This window comes from Blastomyces dermatitidis (genome assembly GCF_000003525.1).
Source record: "Blastomyces dermatitidis ER-3 genomic scaffold supercont1.2, whole genome shotgun sequence".
NCBI classification, from domain to species: domain Eukaryota; kingdom Fungi; phylum Ascomycota; class Eurotiomycetes; order Onygenales; family Ajellomycetaceae; genus Blastomyces; species Blastomyces dermatitidis.
In genome coordinates this window covers 7,020,219-7,040,574 of record NW_025544775.1, presented here as the reverse complement: position 1 = coordinate 7,040,574, position 20,356 = coordinate 7,020,219, and the positions used below count along the sequence as shown (strand labels likewise).

Genomic DNA, 20,356 nt, shown 5'->3' with positions numbered 1-20,356 from the left:
AATTCTTCTATACAGATCTCTCAAATGTCAGTGATTATATTCCCTTCTTCAGCTCTGACAGCTTCAACTTCATTCAATATGACATTCTCAAGTGAGATAATCAATGTGATGATGATGAAATATATGATGAAAGGAATAGAAGAACTGAATTCACAATCTCATTATCATCCACATCCAGATCTGCTGTTGAATCTTCCATCAAATCCACCGTTGAAATCTTCCATCGAATACACTGTTGAAATCTTCCATCGAATCCACCGTTGAAATCTTCCATCGAATCCGCCGTTGAATCTTCCATCGAATACACTGTTGAAATCTTCCATCGAATCCACCGTTGAATCTTCCATCGAATCCACCGTTGAATCTTCCATCGAATACACTGTTGAATCTTCCATCGAATCCGCCGTTGAAATCTTCCATCGAATACACTGTTGAAATCTTCCATCGAATCCACCGTTGAAATCTTCCATCGAATCCATCATTGAATCTTCCATCGAATACACTGTTGAAATCTTCCATCAAATCCGCCGTTGAAATCTTCCATCGAATACACTGTTGAAATCTTCCATCAAATCCACCGTTGAAATCTTCCATCGAATACACTGTTGAAATCTTCCATCGAATACACTGTTGAAATCTTCCATCGAATCCACCGTTGAAATCTTCCATCGAATCCATCGTTGAATCTTCCATCGAATACACTGTTGAAATCTTCCATCAAATCCGCCGTTGAAATCTTCCATCGAATCCGCCGTTGAATCTTCCATCGAATACACTGTTGAAATCTTCCATCGAATCCGCCGTTGAATCTTCCATCGAATACACTGTTGAAATCTTCCATCGAATCCACCGTTGAAATCTTCCATCGAATCCATCGTTGAATCTTCCATCGAATCCATCGTTGAATCTTCCATCGAATACACTGTTGAAATCTTCCATCAAATCCGCCGTTGAAATCTTCCATCGAATCCGCCGTTGAATCTTCCATCGAATACACTGTTGAAATCTTCCATCGAATCCACCGTTGAAATCTTCCATCGAATCCATCATTGAATCTTCCATCGAATACACTGTTGAAATCTTCCATCAAATCCGCCGTTGAAATCTTCCATCGAATACACTGTTGAAATCTTCCATCAAATCCACCGTTGAAATCTTCCATCGAATCCATCGTTGAATCTTCCATCGAATCCATCATTGAATCTTCCATCAAATCCACCGTTGAATCTTCCATCGAATACACTGTTGAAATCTTCCATCGAATCCGCCGTTGAATCTTCCATTGAATCCACTGTTCCATCTCCAATTCAAAGCAGTTCAATACCTCAATTTGATGAATACTTCAATTGATTGACAAGGGAACAGTTGCTTCATATGAATATTGACAAGAGTATATTTCAAATTATAAGAGATGGATTAAAAAGTCCATTATAACAGACAAAATTGCAGAAATTCAAATCATCTTTATTCACTATTTATAGTGATGAGAACAGATCTCATACTACTTTCACTTCTAAATTTATATTATAATGAATTGTAATCTGAATCTTTCTAATTATTATAATACTATTCTATATAAGTAGATCTGAAATATTCTTTTATATCTTTTTCTCTTATGAAGTTCTCAACTGCATGATATAAAAAAGCTTCAAAATCTTCATCAAATCTCTTCAGAATTGAAGAGATATCTGATATAATCTTTGACTTTATATCACATGTTGAACAGAGTTCTCTAGCAGTTTCAAAACAGTGAAGATTTCATTGAATTCAATATACACAGGTGATAATCAATGCTTCACACGATCTCAGCAGACATATAATCATTCTTAAGATGTACAATCTTATTGATAATGAAATCACAGAGTTGAGGTGGCATATTGATGATAAAGGTAAGAAAGACACGTATTTGGATGATATTTGATTGAAAAAGATGTGTATTGGATGATATTGAATGATTCTAGAGAAACGCGGATATTTTGATTTTTTGGTGGTGTTTTGCTACTAATTTTCAGGGGGGGCTGGGAAAATTCTGTTTTCGCAAGTAATATGTCCGCCACAATATATTATTTGAGTAGTTCTAATCTTTTAAATTTCAATTTCATGCTCATATCTAAGATGTTGATGAAGATATTAAAGAAAATGATGTTTGTATAACTATGTGATTCTCATATAGAAGATACGTACTTTTCATTTTTATTGTTATGCAAAGGCCATTGATTGATTGGACCTCACCTTGGAGACATGAGAGTCACGTGGTATAAATTACAACCTTGGAACCTTCAGCAGATCATTTTCTGATACTCACAACCTAGAATGTGCCCAAACAGAACCCCGCCAACATGTAGGTAGACGTTGCAATCCACTGTGGCGATCTCACAGAGGGGTCTACATTAGAGGAGTTCCACCTTACCATAAAGCTCCTAACAAATCTCAACGCACCCCTCAAGCTTGTCATCGCAGGAAACCATGACTACACTCTGGATATTCCTTTCTGAGTTGGACAACAGGCCAAGTATCTTGACCCAGCACGAATTAAGAGAGCCTACGGCGACTTTGGAGAGGCGAGGCAGCTCTTCGGCAATGATACTGCCAGATCCGCCGGCATCGTATTTCTGGAGGAGGGAACCCACCATTTTACCTTAAAAGAATGGCGCATCGTTGACTGTCTATGCTAGCCCTATAACACCCTCATGTGGAGGCTGGGCGTTTCAATACCATACCAGGCTGGGATATACATTTGAAATCGACAACGGCGTCGACTTGGTCATGACCCATGGCCCACCAAAAGGTATCCTGGATCGCACACTGTCAGGCGCCAGGGCGGGTAGCACACATGTCTTCGAAGCCGTTTCCCGCACTCGACCACGGTTACACTGTTTCGGGCACATTCATGAAGCCTGGGGTGCGAAGCTCGTTACATGGCCACCGGTAGATTAGATGACTGCACCCCCTTCATATTTAGCTGATGTCGGTGAAGAGCGTTTAGTTTTGGTGGTAGATCTATCGACATTAAGAGGTGGATTGAGATCGGAACCTGGTGGGCCTGAAAGTTTAGAGGGGAGTGGGGATAAGTCGGGGAAGTGTGCTAAGACGTGCTACGCAACCAGTCATTGTTCTGGAGATGCCTATCCTATTGCAGCGGGCTCGCAAACGCTCTTTGTAAATGCATCCATTAAAGGTGTGGATGAGGATTATCCGTCGCACCTGGCATGGCTGGTTGACATTGACCTTCCAAGGGCGAGCTAAGATATTTTCCAACGAGCTCTCCTGAAGCATCATCAGAATCTGATATAGCGCCTGCATTCACTTGTGCGCTCTCGCAACAAATGGAATGGCCCATACATTGAGCTAACTATTTGTGGTGAATTTCTGAAAATGGCGATGATCCTGCTTGAGGAAATCTCCTACCTCCAAACTTGCCACCTGTCTGATGTACTCGGAGACAACCCCAAGCGAAACTTCCGTTGAAAAGTCAAAATGTATTGATCACTTCCTGGCCCGTAACCGGGGAAAGAGGGCCACCAGCACTACAACGATAAATGAAAATGAAGAGAGAAAAAACAATAGGGATTGTCTACGATTCCAAGATTCTAATGATGATCTAGATCCATGGATGCTTGGGAGTGCGCTGTTTCAAGGTCACATAGTACACAGCTGTACAAGTCACTATTTCCATATCTCGAAGCACATTCACACTATTATTAACGTTACGAAACATGAAAGCATGGTGTAACTAGCTCCAAAAATAAAAGCAAAAGGAAAGTTCAGAACTTGTGGAATATTTTTCTATTTTCTCGAGCTCGTCGGGCCAAGCATATCAGAGATATTCAGATTAGCAATCTTCATGTCGCCGGTAACCAGTCAAAGCCAGCAGATTAAATACAGGTAGGTAGGTACATGGTCTCAACACCAGCATCCAGCACTCTTTGCGAGATCAATCGTCAGCAACGCGCCGCCAGTAATCGAATAATACACTTCTAAACTCTAATACAGGTGTTGCCTGTTTACCATGTAGCCATCTGATTTTATTATCAGGTCCCGAAATCTCTAAGAAAAGCCGAAAATAAAAGGTGTCGTACAGGTCTATACAGCTCTCCGATCAATATAAAAATAACTCTCCCCTCCATCATCGTCGTCATGACGCACCGTGCTTGTTTCAGCCATTTCCAACCGCAGATACACAGGCGGATGTGAAAGGCCTCGATCTAGCCAACCAAGAGCGTTATTTAACTCAACAACGCAATCCGAACATTATTGATCTGCATCGAATGTCTCGTACTCGGATCTCTGCTTCAATCCATTGTTGGGATGAATATTCCAATTAACACCACGTGATCTCGCGACCTGGACGTACTTCGTCTGGCGCGTCTGACCGATGACAGACCGCCACAACAGCATCATGATCTCCACCGGCCAGCTTGTCGCCAAACGATGTCAACCAGCCACAGCACCCCCAGAAGGCATCCGGGTAGTTCCGTTTCCAGACAGAGTCCTTGTCCCCAAATAGGGACTCCAAGTGGCGGATTAGAAGACGATAACGCATCTGCGGCTTCAACCTCTCCGCTATCATCCCCGCCCGCATCTGCGTTGTCAACTCCCGCCTTTCGCTCTCCCATTCCCTTCAGACGAGGGGGATCGCAGATAAAGGATGCGTCAGACTTCTCCTCAATCTCTCAACAAGCCGGCGATGATACATTTTCCGACAGGACCCTGCCACATAACCAAACATCCGAACCTCGGGATGGCCAACATCGGTTAACGCACTCATTCAACGCCAGCTTCGGTTCCTCATCCCAGCGCATTGTAAGAGATGGCGAGGTGATTGTCACGAATTCCGACGGGGATACAGAATCACTCTCAGATCTAGAAACGGCGGATGATCTATTGGCCCAATTTCTAAAGAGACCGATCTTAGCGTCCTCCCCCGACATTTCGTCCCATTCTCACAAGCCTGGGAGGGACACTTCTGGCGTCAGGGTGGCAAGCAGACGTCAGCAATACCCCTCAGGCCGTAGCTCTGCGAAGCTCAATGGCCGTGATGATTTGCCGAAGTATCAATTTTCCTTGGACACGCTTGTCGCAGACGCTGCCAATGATAAGGCAACCGAAGCCAAGGTTGCGAAAATAAAGCAGAGCCTACGCCCTAAAGTCAAACCTGAAAAGCCCCGGGGAGTCCTACGTCATGACCTACTAGCCGCGGCCGTCGAGGACGAGACGGATACAAAAGGGATCCAGCGACTCAAAGATGCAGTTGAGCGGACGGAAACATTTGCGACGGGAAGAAGCTGGTTGTTCTTCGATGAAACACTGCCAGAGGTACCACGACTGAAGTTTCCTTCGGGGTGGATACATCCTGGGTTGTGGGAAGTTAGTCTAAAAGGTTAGAACTTTTTTTCTTGTTACAAATTTGGCGAGCATTTTTATTAATTCTCATTCTAGATACTAGCAGGCGTGGCCCAGCATTCTACTCTGGAATTGTAGCGAATAGGTTTTCCAGCAAGCCCCTGCCCAATGAGATCTTGTTATGGTTGATGCAAACCAGTTCGTTTATCCCATTCTATCATTGTAATAGGTTTGTTTGTATATTAACAGGTTTTCACCAGTTCCCCTGGAGAAGGACGGTTACATGCGATCAGCAAATGTCACAGTATTGCAGGCATGCCTCATACAATCCTCAATACGTGAAAGAAATACCGCTGACCATTCTAGGAATTATCCTCGGCGCGCATATCATCCCTAATAACCCCAAGCGATATTGATCAGCTTTTCCAGAGGCTCGGAGCAAGACCAGCTGCGTTAGCTGTTTCTACTAGTCTACAACCCGATTACCATATCTCCGATGGTAAGTCGTTGATGCTTTTGTTACAATGCGCTCTCGTAGTTAATGCTTGTACTAGAATATTGGAATCGGGATAATCGAAACCTCTTATCGGTATTAGAGCTCATACGCGTACTATCAGAAAAGTAAGTAGCGCGATGGTCCCGCATAGCGGTGATGATAGCCATCTAATTACTTTAAATCAGGTTCAACGACGACACTCTTCAACATACCCTTAAAATAATCCTCCGACTTGCCATAGACGAGGCAGCCATGACCGATTGCCTCGTCTGCGTTGAAGTACAGAATTTCATAGTAGCCCTCTTGGAAAATCCGATTGCAATACCAGATCCAGCAGTAAGTGTTATGCACATAGCTAGCTTACTACCCCTCGTGCAAGAAAACCGAAAACTTACCAAAACATACCCTCTCAGCTCCATAATCTCTCCCTGCATCTCTTCAACACTATAAATGACATCGAACTCCAAAACCAACTCCTGAAGCACATCCTCCCCACAAGCCCTCGTCTCGCCCTCTTCCGCTGTCGCCTCGCCTGGGCGTGGTTCTATCGCGACCCTTCCTTCCTCAACAGGCCGAAAACCCAGCTCTTCGATCTCCCCGGTCTCACCAAACATCTCAAAAATGACCCACGCTTCGACACAAACATACGCTCCAGCGGGTCCAACGACAGGTTCAACTTTTGGGAGCTACACGCACTGGTTTCCATCCTAGATATCGCCATCGATTCCGGCACGGCCAGACCATCATTTGTGAATAAAGACGGCCAAGTAGACAGGCGGAGCGAGCATCAATTCAACGCCGCCGTAGACGACCTGGCGGATTGTATCAAGGCAATGTTTTCGGCAATTAGGGATTCGGGGGCGTCGCACCTCCGGAGATCGGAGACGAGGGAGCGGTTGCAGGCGTTGTACTATCGACTTGAGTATGGGGTGCGGACGAGGCTGAGGCCGGCGAAGCAGTGGTATGTGAGGACAGAAGGGCAGAAGAAGGAAGCAGAGAAACATCCGGTGAAAGTGAATGAGTTGTTCGCCGCACAGTGGGGTGCTGGGAAAGGCCGCGCGAACGGTTTACAGTAAAGATAAAATCAAAAACGTACGAAGGTATCGTTGGTTGATTTATTTAATGATTGTGATACTTCCAGTGAGGTAACTATATATTAATTTTACTTGGTAATGCAATAAGATCTAGTATTAGGTATGGAATGGAAATGGATGAAGCCGTGGGATGGACCCGTTCAGAGGACGGGTATCTATACTTCTACTATTACTAAAAAAATTGTCTTCCCCCTGCAAGAAATCATCATGAAAGACCTGATGAATGGTTGTAGAACAACAAGATCAAACATCCAAGTACAGATATGCACACGTAAAACAAACCATGACAGCGCGTCCCGGCTTCGCGGAGGGCGGAAAAAGCGCCTCCTCGACCTGATCTAAATAACCCACTACAAATATACGTATATATTGATAACAAAAAACTAGGACAGAAATTCAATGACGCCATCGCCATAGAAGACGATATTAGTAAAACAGAAGAGCGATAGCCGAGCCAAGAAAGACGTCGAAAGCTCGTGCGACAACGACACCGTCCGTACACTAGTTCGAAACGCAAGCTGTATCGATGAATGCATGCATAAAACCAGTGGCTAGAAGGAACGAACCCCGTCAAGGACACACAGGAATACGACAAGGAAAAAAGGAGAGAGAAAACAAAAGAAAACAAAAGGTATTTAAACATGACAAAAGCCAAACAAAAAAAGAGCTGTAGGCCGTCTAATCATAGAACTTGCGGTTCTTGTTCTTGCCGAATAGTGTTTCTCGCACAGCGGGAAGGGCATCGATTTCAAGTAACCGCAGCCTTTCTTCGAAGGTGTTGTTGATGTCGATTTTTCCCGCGGTGCCGATGATGAAGACGCCTCCGGCCCTGGAAAAATTGGAGAAAGGGAGTTAGCAAAAATGATGTAAGACAGTGGGAAAGTGCTCCGCGAAAGAATAAGAAAAAAATCCCCGATTATCAGCAACAACGAAAGGCAATGGGGAAAAACCTACGATTCTTCGGGCAGGGGATCGTTTTCCAGAATGTCAACCGCAACATCCTTTCCAGCTTTCTCCTTAAACTCATTCCTGGCATCCTCAATCGACTTCTTAACAATATCATAATCCTTCTTCCGCGCCCTCACCTCCACCTTCCTCTCATTCAAGGCATATAATCCTTCCAACACTAGACCCTTCAACGTAGCCCGATACCCATCCACATCCCCACCTTTCCCCTTCTTGGACCCCTTCGCGTCCGTAGCCGCATCTGCCAATTGCTCCCTGGCCTTGTCAAACAGCTCATCCAGCAATTCCTGGCGGGCTGTAAGGAGGCGTAGACGAGTTTTGTTGGCGAGGGTGGAGCGGGTGATTTGTTGGGACATAGCAGCCTGTTTGAACTTCTTTTCATAGAGCAGGTCGATGGCTGCGGTCTCTTGGCGGACGAGTTTTGATTTCTCGATGGCAAATTCCTCGTCGGCTTTGAGTTGGATTTCGCGGGCTTTTTCGAGCGCTTCTTGCCGGATGAAGGCGGTCATTTTGCGGAGTTCGCCCGCGACCTGGCCGTTGGGGGGGAGTCATGGTTAGCTAGGCGTGAAGCTTTCTCTGCTTTACCTTAGCCGGGAAGACCTACCTGATCGTCTGAGAGAGCATGGCTTTGTGACATTTTGGCGGAGGGACCGGGGGAGGGGGTGTGTGAAGCTAGTAGTATGGGGCGATTGGGGGGGGTACGTGATAGATGTATGAGGTAGCTACGTCGCAACAGGTAACGGTATGTTATTCAAGGATTTCTAGTAGAAGAAGTCGAAGCGTATTCTCAGCAGCAACAAGCAGAGGCAATAAATAAAGGAGAGTGTAGAGTTATCTAGCTGTAGCTGTAGCTGTAAACGTTGTGTTTAGTCTGCAATCTCCATCTATGAGGTTTTGGTGATTGTGATGTTGCTGCGGCTCCTGATCATCTGCCCCAGTCCAGGCTAGCGTTGTTCCTGGCCAAGCAAGCATCCATCAACGGCTCTTAGACATACATACGAGACATCCTCATCTCATCCACATCTGCATCTACGAGCTTGTTTGTGCTCCATACATACCTTTCATCCAATGCTAGTAATGTTCTTCCCCTACACATAGCATTTGTTAGTCGATGCCCCCTCCAACTGCCAACCTGTCTTGTTCTCGCCGATGCATGAGGATACCACGAGATGGGCCAGTTAGGGGGCTTGTCGCCAGGTGGGAGCATTGCGGTATATAAACGCTCGCTCCCTGGTTTACTGCCTATGCATTCCTCTAACTCTTGTTCAGGTTGGAGTCCTCGTCGGCTTGATATCGACGAGTCTCCAAGCCATTGGGCTGACCCTCCAGCGCAAGTCTCATATACTCGAGGATGAAAAGAGCCCGTATGATTTGCGCCGGCCACCATACAAACGGCGACGATGGCAGGTGAGAGACAGCGTCCAGCGGGTTTGGATGGTTGGTTGCGACGGTTTATACTGACCGGAGACTTAGTTGGGAATGTTCATGTTCGTCATCTCCAACATCGTCGGGAGCACGATCCAGATCACGACCCTACCTCTCCCCGTGCTATCCACTCTACAAGCAGTATGTCTAAACTCCTCGTTCCTTACCCACATATAAGATAGATAGAAGAACCTAACGTTGGCCTCACTTAGTCCGGACTCGTTTTTAATACGATTTTCGCAGCCTTGGTCCTTGGGGAGCCGTTCACCCGTTACTCCATCTTTGGCACGATTCTTGTCTCAATCGGGGCTGTTTTGATCGGTATATTCGGCGCGATCGGCGAGCCTGCGCATACTCTAGACCAGCTGCTGGTTTTACTTGGTCGCCGCCCATTTCTTCTATGGATGGCCGCGACAGCCGTGATGGTAGTACTAACCCTCCTAGGCGCTCGCATGCTGAAACTCATCTCTACCCCTGGTAAAGCCCAAGAGTGGGTGAGAAAATACCGCATACACATACCACATTCGCCATCCCTCCACAGCCACCACAGCCCACGTATAAAAATCCTTCGTGGGATGATGTATGGATCCGTCAGCGGCATACTGTCCGCGCACTCACTACTGGTCGCAAAATCAGCTGTCGAGCTGATAGTGCGTACCATAATAGATCGAGTGAACCAGTTCAATCGCTGGCAGTCCTGGATCATCCTCCTGGGCCTGGTTGTGCTTGCCCTAACGCAGCTCTATTACATGCATTCTGGCCTCAAGCTGTGCAGCACTAGCATCCTCTACCCCTATGTTTTTTGCATATACAATGTTATCGCGATTCTAGACGGACTTATATATTTCCACCAAGCCTCGCGCCTTCCGGGCCTCCATGCGGGTCTTATAGCGCTAGGAACTGTAATACTCTTATCTGGCGTTCTTTGTTTATCCTGGAGATTAGAACTCGTCACCTCCCACCCTGGTACCGTAGCAGTTGGACCTCCACCAACCACCTCCCTAACACCTGGGCTTGGACTCCTCGAGGAACAACCAACCCCACCAGAATACACCTACTACCTCGAAGACGAAGAAACAGCCGTGGGAGAGCGCCAACCTCTCCTCCAAACACCAAAATCACAACCAGATAAACATACAAAACAACAGCAGAAACACCCTTCACCATCCCACCGTCATACCCGTAGTCTATCCCGTCTCTCTCCCAGTATCCGCCGCAGCACCCAACCAAGCCTTGAAACAGCCGAAATCTGGGCTGAACTCGACGACTGCGAAGAGAACCTTGATATTGAACCTCTCGCACTGCCCACCTCCCCGCTACTCCCATACACCCCCGCTACCCTTACCACCCCGTGCAAACGCCACCGCAGCACGAGCGGCGTCTCCTACCCCTTTCACACCAGCAGAAGCAAACGCCACTCATCCAGCCGCACCAACAGCGACGAGAACAATAACACGTTAAACACCAACGACCCATCCTCCCTTTCTCCATCCCCCGCAATGAACGCCCGCCAGCAGCAAGTCCGCAGAGTCCTCCGGTCGGCATCGGGGACCTATGACTCGCCATCGCGCCGTCGACGATTCATGCGCCGTAGCCATGTCACCAGCAGCAGCGACGGTGAACGACGGCGCGTGTCGTCGCCGCTTGTTGTCGATTACATGCGCGGAGCGGGGCAGAGGGATGTTAGCAATGCGACGGCTGCTCCTGTTGGCGGTGTCTATGGCAGAGTCGATGGTGCGGGCGGCCAGGGCGACGCGGGCGAGGATCGGAGAGCTCAAGATCGGTCGCAATTCACGGGCCCATTGCGCTGGCTGGGGCGGTGGGTGGGGTTCGGGAGAGGGAGGCCGGGAGGCCGGGAGATGGCGGTGGAGGGTGAGCCGCCGCCCCATGGATAGATAGATAGATACATTGGATTGAGTATATGATATGATAGGTCATGATTTGGAAGACCTCGGGTGTAGATGGATGCGCGTTGATTGCTTGCTTCCTCGATTGTTTGCCTTGTTTGCTTCGTTTATCCCGAGATGCGTGTAACCTATGTTATGTTCGTGTTATGTCTATACGGCTTTCTGCATCCGTGCATAATGGATTTACGGGGGTGTTTGATAGTTGGCCATCAGGGCGAGTCATGTCAGCTTATCGTCGTATAGTACTATATACATATATGCCTGGTTTTTTTTGGGGGAGGGGTGCGGGGTGTTTTCCTTTTTACTCTGTCCCCTTTGTACTAACTTTCTACTTCCCTTCCCTCTGTTCATTTCCTTCCATTTCTTCCCTCAGCCATTTCGAGAGGGGATAATTGTATGTATAGTACATACAAGAAGGAGAGTAGAAGACATTCAAATCTACATTTTGCAATACAACCAAAAATAAAGGATACCATCCATATACTCCAAGAAAATATAGCGACGAAGCCGACGGAAAGGAACATGAGTATGTCCATTGTGTATGTACTCTGTATAGATAAGAAGCCATGGCTCAGCTTGAAGAAAAAAGGCCTCTTTGAAACTGCACCAGCTGCCCCTTTCCTCTCTTCTCTGCCTTCTCTATTTCCGTGCCCCGATAAACACATAGATTGTCGACTCACCGGTCGATGAGAAGGCAGACCGGTCTATTGACCGAAGCATCAATGACCAAGCCTCATTCTACATGGTTTAAATCTCATTAAATCTCATTAAGAATTCAAAAACTACATCGCAATAAAATTAAAAAGATAAGGTTAAAAAAAAAAAAAAAAAAAAAAAAAAAAAAAAAAAAAAAAAAAAAAAAAAAGATTCTCATAAAATAAATAAATAGAAAAAAAAACACATAGATAAAAGGCAAAACAAGTCCGCAACCAGACAAAGTAGTACAAGACAGACAGCGGACTGGGCGAGAGAGAGAGAGGGTGGCCGAATGGTTAATGCGGCCACCCGGTAGCACCTTGGCGTGGGAAACCAAGGCGCGTGGGTTCGAAATCCGCAGGGGGATACATTAAATCCGGAACTCAAGCACCTCAGGTTCCTAATAAATACAGAGGTGTACAAATCGCTTCAATGAATTGCTCTATGTTCCTGGGCTGGGAAGTTATTATCGCATGTATCTAATTGTCACTTCTTTGTATTTCCTATGTTCTTATTATCTTGGCGTGGTCTCAACACCTGTATTTCCTCCTGTATAACCAACACTTGACCTGTATTTAACATCACGCAAGGACTCATCATAAGCTCCGCTTGCATATGAGTATAATGGAAGAATAATAATAATAATAATAATGAGAGAGAGAGAGAGACGGATAGAAATTAAAATATATGACCCATCAATATCAATATCAATATCACAAGCCAAACGAAAAAAAACCAAAGCCCGTTAAAATAAAAAAAAAGCAAAAGCAAAACAAGAAATCCCAGCGAGCTAGCTCTAGCTCCCTCCGAAAAAACTTCTTTTTGTTAGTTAACAGACAAAAAAAAAAAAAAAAAAAAAAAGAAAAAAGAAAGAAAAAGAAAAGAAAAAGAAAAAAGAATAGAAGCCTTCCATAATTCCTCCCTGCCTTGGTACAACGTGTAGAAATATTTCAATTGAACACCGCAACGGACAAAAAAAAAGGGAAACACCCTTCCTCCATCTCGTTTTCCTCGTCAACCCCCCCGGTTCTCCTCTCCAACTCCCATTCCTCGCAGCCCACGCATACACACACCCCCCAGTCGCTTGTCAACTCCTACCCTCCCCCTCCCTACTAGATCTAGAAAAACCTCGGTCGCGTGCGTCTAGACGAGGGCACACACACGATGACCTGAACCGAAGCGGACAACACCAAACTAAAACAGGGCAGAACAGGGGAAGGCTGGGTGGGGCGGAGGAAAGGGAGTACAGGAGAGCGGGATGGTCAGTTGTGCTGCAAAACGATAATAAAAAGGAAAAAGGAGGAGGGAAGAGATCGAGCACAAACACACAAACACACACATAAACACACACATACGTGGTACAATAACCATAAAAAAGAATAACGCCTCCTCCCTGATACTCCCTGATAAAAGCAAAGAAAAAGATAAGAAAACCAAAGGGGAACGGGGGGAAAAAGAAAGAGAAAGAGAAAAAGATCCTCTCTTCTTTCCCTTACGCTACCGTCACTCTCTCACTCCTTTCCTCCAACCCAATCCGTGAAGAGATATTGTCCGCCTTCGCTTTTCTCTTTGTTCTCCTTTTTTCATATTTCGTTTGTCGTTCCCGCGCTTTATAACACCGCATAGTATATATACACGCATATATATCTAGAAGTTTCCTGCCTTCCATATGGGTATTAACGTTTTTTTCCTCCACAGTTGATTATCCGATATCCATGTATCCCATGTAACAATATCCCAATCCCCACATATTCCATAGGTTTTAATCCCCCCTCTATATTGTTCTGTGTGTGTTTATGTTATTCTGTTGACATGGGCACGTTAGTGGCCATGATGGACGTTTATCTGTGTGTGGGGAGATGTGTGTGCATATGGGTACGGGTTATGTATTATGTGTAAGGTGTAAGCAGGGATATGGGATGGCTGGCTGGCGGGGGGCATTTCAATGGCGAAAAAGCGGGGGGTTTCAAAAGAAGGGGTGAGATATGCAGCAACGGAGGCCACTGAAACTGAGAAAGGTTGAAAAATATAAAATAAAAATCAACAGAAGAAGCATATTTGATAAGATCAGCAAAGTCATGAAGCTAGTTCATGTTCTGTTCTGATTTGCCTTCTTTCGAAAATATTCTTGCTTGGTTTGTTTAACAAAAATCGTTCATCATAATGTGTTTGTGCTTGCGAGACAATCGCGAGGGATGAGAGTTAGAGAGGGTAGTGCAGAGTAATGATAAAGAGCAACGCCACGACGGTTGACATGTTTTCTCCTTTCTCATTCTCGTTGAGCCCTTGAGCATAGCCTACCGTAGTGGACGTGGACATGCTCAAGGCATCACGTTTTGCCAGTTGGGTATCAATCAAGGGGCAAGGAGCAACCCATGCGCGAAAAACAAAAGCATCAAAGCATCAACATAGAAATAGGGAAAAGGGGATGGAAAAATACATGATAGAAGTAAAGAAAAAGATGAGAAAAAATAAAGGCAACTTGCAGTACATTTTTACGCCAGCCATTAAGGGACAAAAGGAAGCCAGGAATGAGGGAGCGCGACAAGGATAAAAATAGAAAAGAAGAACGAAAAGATAGAAAGGAACCTATGCAGCGGGTTGATGTTGCTGTGGTAGGCGTGCACCAACTGGCATACCTGGATACTGACCTCCGGCCTGTGCTTGCTGTTGCTGTTGTTGGAGGTTCTGGTAATATGCAATCTGTTGCTGGTGCTCGCTGGACATATATCCCGGATGCATGCCACCAGGACGGGGAATATTGGGCTGCTGGCCCGCGACATTGGCATGGCTGACATCGTCTGAGGTTTCGGGGGGTACTTCGGGGACTTCGACGCCATTCTCGTTAGTGGTGGGCTCTGGAGCATTAAGGCAGGCCTGGACCAGAGACAATTAGCTTCCATGTTCTATTTTCTAGTGGAGCAAAATATGGGGTAACACACCTGGATAAGATTCTTCCCTTCCGGCTTGGTGACAAGAGGTTGGAGTTTCGGAGTGGTGAACGTGTAAACGAGACCCGTTTCGGATACAACTAGGAGTAGGACTTGGGTGCCAGTGAGGACGGATAATTCGTACGCCTAGATTGCAAAGAGCGCAAGGTCAATTACTATGTCATAGAGTAGAGAATCGCAAAGAATGAGACGATGCGACCGTAGAAATGTGACAAGATGGAGAGGTAACAAAGTTGTAGAGCCATAGTAAAGGCGTAGTGGCGGGTGGTTGTGGTGTGGAGTAGGAGTAGGAGTAGGAGTAGGAGTAGGGGGCGGTTGGAAGTAAGAGGCGGACCTTCTTCATAATGCCAGCCTTTCGCTTGGAGAAAGTGATGTGGCGACGCGACTTGTCCTGGATGAACTTGATTTCAATCTTCCGGCGTTCACGGCCAGGCTTATCCTCGTCATCATCATCTTCGTCGCCCGCGTTGCTGGTTCGAGGACGCTTAGTACCGCGATTCTCAACGGCAGCGGCGACAGCAGCGGCAGCAGCAGCAGCAGCGCCATTGCCCCCGGAGACTAGATCATCCTGGGGAGGAGAAGGATTTTCGTCGGAGACGGCGGTGATATCAGCCATGGCGGCGGAGGGACAGGAGTTGGGGCGATGGCGATGATAAGAGGTTCGAGCTTGGAAGATGTATCGGTTGTATAGGGTTAGAGGATGGCCGAAAGAGGAATGATGTTTGCGAAGATCGAAGGGCAGGCCGAATCGAGTAACGCGTTGGAGACAGATGCCAGATGGAGAAGGAACGGAACAGGTTTGGTTTGGGGTTTGGGGGGTAAGGTAAGGTAAGGGCGAAGGGCGAAGGGAAAAAAGGCCAGTGGAGGGGATGACTAATCTCCCGCTGACTCATGGCTGACTAAGGATAGAATTAGAGTCAATGTACCCCCCCTTATATTTTAACTCCCGCCCCCAGCCAGTCATTTAAAATTGTTTCCATCCTTTGTCCCTGCCTACCTATGTAATGTACATGTACATTAGAATATCGGAGATCTGGATTGGCAGTCCTGATGCGCTCGATGAGATCAACAACAACTCACCAAGTGCGAATAAAAAGCGGAGTGAATTCTTCATGATGAGGTAAATTGTTAAAAAATGAGATAGATAACTGCTAGATGAAGAAATGAAAACCATATTTGAGGTTATATATTCTTGAGAAAATGGTCACTAGTGTGCGACGTAAGAATTGGGTCGCAGTCAGTGCAACCGCTGAAATACCCTCCTCACTCATACACACATTATAAATTCGACTATTTAAAAGTCTCCATTACCATGATTAAAAGCAAGAGAAAGAAAGAGAAAGAAAGAGAAAAAAAGTGAGAAAAAGTGTCTATCATCTAGTATGCAACTCCAAGATAGTCTCCCGACATTGGCTGTATGCTTCGGCAGCGCAGTTGTGGTTTTCAGTTCCCCTCCTCCGGCGCCTTTACAAAGATGTCATGGTGTCCACAATGGAAGATACGTGACCAGAAACACAATGGCGGACATCATTGAAAAGCAGTTCTGTCCCAACGCGGTGAAGCCAGGGTCATCGAGAGCAAAGACAGCGGTTCAATCACATGGCTGTACAATGACGGAACCCCGGAAACTGTCTCGGTATCGATAGGCTGGAAGAATACACCAGATTTTAAGCCAAACTACAACGATTGTCTGCGGAATCTGCGTGACAGGGTCCTGGATGGCTGTGATGGCAACGACCTAGAAATCTTGATCCACTTGGCGCGCGCTAGCTAGCGCCCAAAAGAAGCGCATGGTGACTGCATCGTCAAGCACTATGATCACTATCATTATTTATGTTCTAATATGGGGGAATGGCTGGGCCAATTCTGACAACGGCAAGATGTTTGAAGATAAACTTCAGAACTGCGCTCTGCTTCCGAATACATTCCAGTTTGTCTATGAGCTAGGTGTTGACGGTCGTGAATATGCTACGACGTACACTACAATCTGGGAGGACGGCTGTGTCACTGCTGCTGCTAAGCAGGCGGGTGCACAGAGTGTATTTGATTGTCGCAGGGGAGATTGAACGCTAGCAATTTGCGGTTTTCCAATTAATGTATCTAATTGCACACTTTTTGGCTAGGAGATAAATAATTCTCATGAGAGTTTGAACAGAGCGCCTAGATAAGTAATGAAAGTAAAAGCAGAAGCTTAAGTGATCACAAAAAACCCAAACTATCAGTAAAAACCCAAACTATCAGTAACAATTGTACTCAGGTTCTGCCCGTAGGGATCGCAAGTGTAGATTTTGATTTAGCCTGTTTATCATCAATCTAAGTATTTGTTTAGCGTGCATCATCTGTTGATACGGAGTTTGGAGTTGAAGGGCGCCTTGACTGCTTCCAATATCCATATGATGCGACAGTGCCTCTGCAGAGAGGACATCCATTCGCTAAGGAACCTTTGAGGATGCAGGATAAGTGGACTCTGTGGCCACAACCCGGCAGAACTTTAAGGTCGATTAATGTCAGCATTGAAATGCAATTGCATGTCCTGTCGATATCATTCAATACTAGAGGACTCTGAAATGTGCCACACCAAATGTCATAGTCGATAGCACCACGTTTAATGCACTTCCAGTGAACGGTATGTCCACATGGTAATAATCTTGCAATTTTAAGAGGCCTTTCACACGAGCAACAACTCCCCCTTTCAATAACTCCCTGTGTGGCTCTTGGAAAAGTAGTTCTCGTTTTCTGTGAGGGAAGTTTATTTGATCTGTTTCAGGTTCATTGATTCGACTGATTGTGAGCCGTTGTAGTAGCCTCATGATTGAGGTGACTGAGATGAAAACTTCTAAGGAAAAGAATATTCAAACTCCAAAAGAAACCCATAAAATAAGTGTGCTGCCATACTTATGCTTTAATAGTACACTATGGTAATATGTCCTAACCTGGCGGCAGGCAGAATCTACATTGACAGAACCTGCGTTGTGCGGAAATCTACATCATTGATGTGCTTTATTCTCCCTGATTGTGCATAAGGGTGGAACACCCACGGCGCCGCTATCTACGGATTTTGGCAAGCTGAAAGCACGGTTAAGATCGCCTTCAGGAGCGGCGGTTAGAAGAATGAAAAAACAATATCAAATACTGACTAGACAGCATCAATTATTACCGTTGTCAAAAGTTTAATGAATATCACAAACAGAATCTACCTTACGGGAAGAATTTACATTACAGCTTAGAGGGGTCATAGTTCAGAACCCATGTTGAAAAGGGAACCCCTGTTGCAGAGTTGCAGAGGGAAATAAGAGGGAACCTATGTTGCAGATGGCAGAATTTTCATTACACCTAAATAATCAATTTCCCACGCTTCGATTTTCAATAGGACAACTGCGTGGGCTCCATGGGCGCCACCGCGCCCAAGTTGGATCCGAACTTCTACCCCCCATCGACCGTTGGTGGATGGTGGATTTATATCTAGATGGTATGTCTTCCATCGACCGTCCATTTCATCACCTGTGTCCCTGACCATTTCGCTAATCACATCCGTGTGTAGATGTTGGTGACGAACTCAAGATCACTCTGCTTGAGTATGAAGGAGAACAGAACGAACCATTTCGACAGCGGTGGCTCACACGTTTATCAAAATGTAATCGAGAACGCCTTGAGCAACTCGATAACCACAGGAACCGTCGACTCCGTCAAGGGTTTGATGCATTATTGGCCGTCTCAGGCCTTTGGGGTCGTGGAATGCGGATCAGTATGATCCATCGCTTGATCGCTGTTGGCTGTATTGAGGTACCTTCCGGCGGCTTATTATTGTTTGATATGCTACATTTTTTCTGACATGCTCGCAGGAGATCTTAAACAGTCTTAGCGATATAGGAGAGTACTGGTCTTCCCTCGTTGACTACAGTCCAGCTGCGATGACAAAGATCAGCTCAGACACTGTGGAGGAGCTGCAACTGATGGCGCCTCACACATCTCGCATCGAGGCGAAAGCTGCGCGGGGGTATGTCCTGAGCGGCCAGGCCTTTGTTGGCTTCAGTGAAAGTGAGAGGAAGACCATCTGGAGCCGAATGGAGAAGTTTGATGGATTGATCCCTTCTGTGTATACATTTTTTGAGAACTTCAAGTATCTAGAAAGTTGCGCCCACTGCGTGAAACGACTCTTTGGCCCTTCTAGAGAGTCAATCTGGAACACCATGAAGCATATGTTCATCACTGCCCTCAACACGGAGGAAGATTGCCTCATTCAGACATCAGAGTCTACATTCCGGCAGACACGTATGATGAGTGCTGAACGTCTCAATTTGGCGTATCGACAGGTGTGGCTCTATGCCATGCGACACTATCTCTTGATGCCAGCTGACCCAAAGAACGATGATGACCTGCTAGCCAAGCCGAACCGTGCCAAAGCTGACGAGCGTGTGGTCTACGAGATGGCCAAACTGGCGCACCGTCTCGGATTTCACTCCCCTGAGATTACAGCATTGATGAACCAGTCTCCTGATCAACAAATTGCACGAGCCGCTCTGCTCCGGGTCCGAATACAAGGATATCAAGTAGGCTAGTTATACTCAAGCCCATGAGGTGGAAATCATATAACTACGTGTACCTTCTTTGAATAAAATGACGGCAAAACATCCTATCGTTTAAAACAACTGATTGGATTGTCTTCCCTTCTTTAGTCGATTGTATGCAGGCTATAGCACTCCCGCCATGGAATGTCCGAAGTTATCCGTCCACTCAGCTTAAGCGATTCAACCGTCCAGCCAACGAGTGCATGGAAGGCATGTTGGGGGTCATCAATAGAATGCAGCTGGCCGTTCTTTGAGTAGCTAAAATGCTAAGTTGCCTGTCCCAACCCTCCTAGAAAGATCAAAACGCAAGTCATTTCAGCTATCTTTTACTTCTTTCGAAATCCCGATCTCAAGGAATATTGCAGTACTTGATCACAATGTTTCGTCCTACTCAAGTCCTTCAAGCTCTTAAGCAGATCATTTGGCTGCATAACCACTATAGCAATTCCATCGCTATCCGTGCCGCCGGTGAAGAAACCGTGAGAAAGCATTTTGACAGAAATAATCTTGAAAATCGCGATATTGAAATTGCTAAAATCAAGTAAGGATAGACAAGCGAGAAGCGCCTATAGTTAGATACACTAATAATAATAGCTCTCAAGGTCCAGCTGGCATTCAACTCCTCAAGACTCTGAAGAACATTTGACGGTTGAATTCGAAACGGGAAGCAATCAGCATGTCACGACTCAACATGTCTACAGGTCTACAGAGTAGATTTGTAAGTCATTTCTGCTTTCCACGTTATTTCGCCTGTTACTAATGAGTTCCTTCGTATATAGATGAGCCCTTTTCTGAGTTTCAGCTCAGCACAATGCGCACAAGAATCTACCTCCTGTCATTGCTATGTTGCTAGTTAGCTATTGAGAGTTGGAAATGTTATCGCGCATGTAACTAGTGGCTGTCCAAATCT

General features: G+C 45.9%; 9 protein-coding genes across 11 annotated transcripts; 6 read left to right on the top strand and 3 right to left on the bottom strand.

Moving 5' to 3' along the window:
* Nucleotides 1-198: 198 nt before the first annotated feature.
* On the bottom strand, nucleotides 199-1,300 carry BDCG_16548 (uncharacterized protein; the record flags this gene model as incomplete). Its single annotated transcript, XM_045425766.1, has 2 exons — nucleotides 199-701; nucleotides 775-1,300. 2 exons carry the CDS (start codon nucleotides 1,298-1,300, stop codon nucleotides 199-201), a joined length of 1,029 nt encoding a protein of 342 aa, XP_045279986.1.
* A 1,166-nt stretch (nucleotides 1,301-2,466) lies between these two features.
* BDCG_02305 (uncharacterized protein) lies at nucleotides 2,467-3,246 on the top strand (the record flags this gene model as incomplete). Its single annotated transcript, XM_045417853.1, has 3 exons — nucleotides 2,467-2,606; nucleotides 2,676-2,902; nucleotides 2,963-3,246. The coding sequence occupies 3 exons, from the start codon at nucleotides 2,467-2,469 to the stop codon at nucleotides 3,244-3,246; spliced, it is 651 nt and encodes a 216-aa protein (XP_045274568.1).
* A 683-nt stretch (nucleotides 3,247-3,929) lies between these two features.
* BDCG_02304 (uncharacterized protein) lies at nucleotides 3,930-7,287 on the top strand. The gene is made up of 7 exons (XM_045417852.1): nucleotides 3,930-5,380; nucleotides 5,440-5,541; nucleotides 5,604-5,656; nucleotides 5,710-5,842; nucleotides 5,898-5,964; nucleotides 6,025-6,175; nucleotides 6,253-7,287. The coding sequence occupies exons 1-7, from the start codon at nucleotides 4,432-4,434 to the stop codon at nucleotides 6,913-6,915; spliced, it is 2,118 nt and encodes a 705-aa protein (XP_045274567.1). The 5' UTR covers nucleotides 3,930-4,431; the 3' UTR covers nucleotides 6,916-7,287.
* BDCG_02303 (V-type proton ATPase subunit E) lies at nucleotides 6,953-8,933 on the bottom strand. The gene is made up of 3 exons (XM_045417851.1): nucleotides 8,504-8,933; nucleotides 7,888-8,429; nucleotides 6,953-7,762 (listed from the first exon to the last, which is right to left on the bottom strand). The coding sequence occupies exons 1-3, from the start codon at nucleotides 8,534-8,536 to the stop codon at nucleotides 7,612-7,614; spliced, it is 726 nt and encodes a 241-aa protein (XP_045274566.1). The 5' UTR covers nucleotides 8,537-8,933; the 3' UTR covers nucleotides 6,953-7,611.
* On the top strand, nucleotides 8,833-12,024 carry BDCG_02302 (uncharacterized protein). The gene is made up of 4 exons (XM_045417850.1): nucleotides 8,833-9,110; nucleotides 9,169-9,306; nucleotides 9,373-9,465; nucleotides 9,537-12,024. Exons 1-4 carry the CDS (start codon nucleotides 9,069-9,071, stop codon nucleotides 11,217-11,219), a joined length of 1,956 nt encoding a protein of 651 aa, XP_045274565.1. The 5' UTR covers nucleotides 8,833-9,068; the 3' UTR covers nucleotides 11,220-12,024.
* Nucleotides 12,025-12,712: 688 nt separating this feature from the next.
* Nucleotides 12,713-15,777, bottom strand: BDCG_02301 (MADS-box transcription factor, other eukaryote). Of its 3 annotated transcripts, none has more exons than XM_045417849.1 (4): nucleotides 15,213-15,777; nucleotides 14,870-15,004; nucleotides 14,579-14,804; nucleotides 12,713-13,731 (listed from the first exon to the last, which is right to left on the bottom strand). In XM_045417849.1, exons 1-4 carry the CDS (start codon nucleotides 15,492-15,494, stop codon nucleotides 13,727-13,729), a joined length of 648 nt encoding a protein of 215 aa, XP_045279985.1. In that variant the 5' UTR covers nucleotides 15,495-15,777; the 3' UTR covers nucleotides 12,713-13,726. The 3 variants fall into 3 exon arrangements, with proteins under 3 accessions (XP_045279985.1, XP_045279984.1, XP_045274564.1); XM_045417848.1 differs by having other exon boundaries at nucleotides 12,765-13,731; nucleotides 14,567-14,804; XM_045417847.1 differs by having other exon boundaries at nucleotides 12,765-14,804.
* Nucleotides 15,778-15,808: 31 nt separating this feature from the next.
* On the top strand, nucleotides 15,809-17,350 carry BDCG_02300 (uncharacterized protein). Its single transcript, XM_045417846.1, has one exon. It carries the CDS (start codon nucleotides 16,669-16,671, stop codon nucleotides 16,942-16,944), a length of 276 nt encoding a protein of 91 aa, XP_045274563.1. The 5' UTR covers nucleotides 15,809-16,668; the 3' UTR covers nucleotides 16,945-17,350.
* A 527-nt stretch (nucleotides 17,351-17,877) lies between these two features.
* BDCG_02299 (uncharacterized protein) lies at nucleotides 17,878-19,580 on the top strand. The gene is made up of 3 exons (XM_045417845.1): nucleotides 17,878-18,347; nucleotides 18,420-18,661; nucleotides 18,721-19,580. Exons 1-3 carry the CDS (start codon nucleotides 18,182-18,184, stop codon nucleotides 19,435-19,437), a joined length of 1,125 nt encoding a protein of 374 aa, XP_045274562.1. The 5' UTR covers nucleotides 17,878-18,181; the 3' UTR covers nucleotides 19,438-19,580.
* Nucleotides 19,581-19,823: 243 nt separating this feature from the next.
* On the top strand, nucleotides 19,824-20,249 carry BDCG_16547 (uncharacterized protein; the record flags this gene model as incomplete). Its single annotated transcript, XM_045425765.1, has 2 exons — nucleotides 19,824-19,987; nucleotides 20,055-20,249. 2 exons carry the CDS (start codon nucleotides 19,824-19,826, stop codon nucleotides 20,158-20,160), a joined length of 270 nt encoding a protein of 89 aa, XP_045279983.1. The 3' UTR covers nucleotides 20,161-20,249.
* Nucleotides 20,250-20,356: the final 107 nt, after the last annotated feature.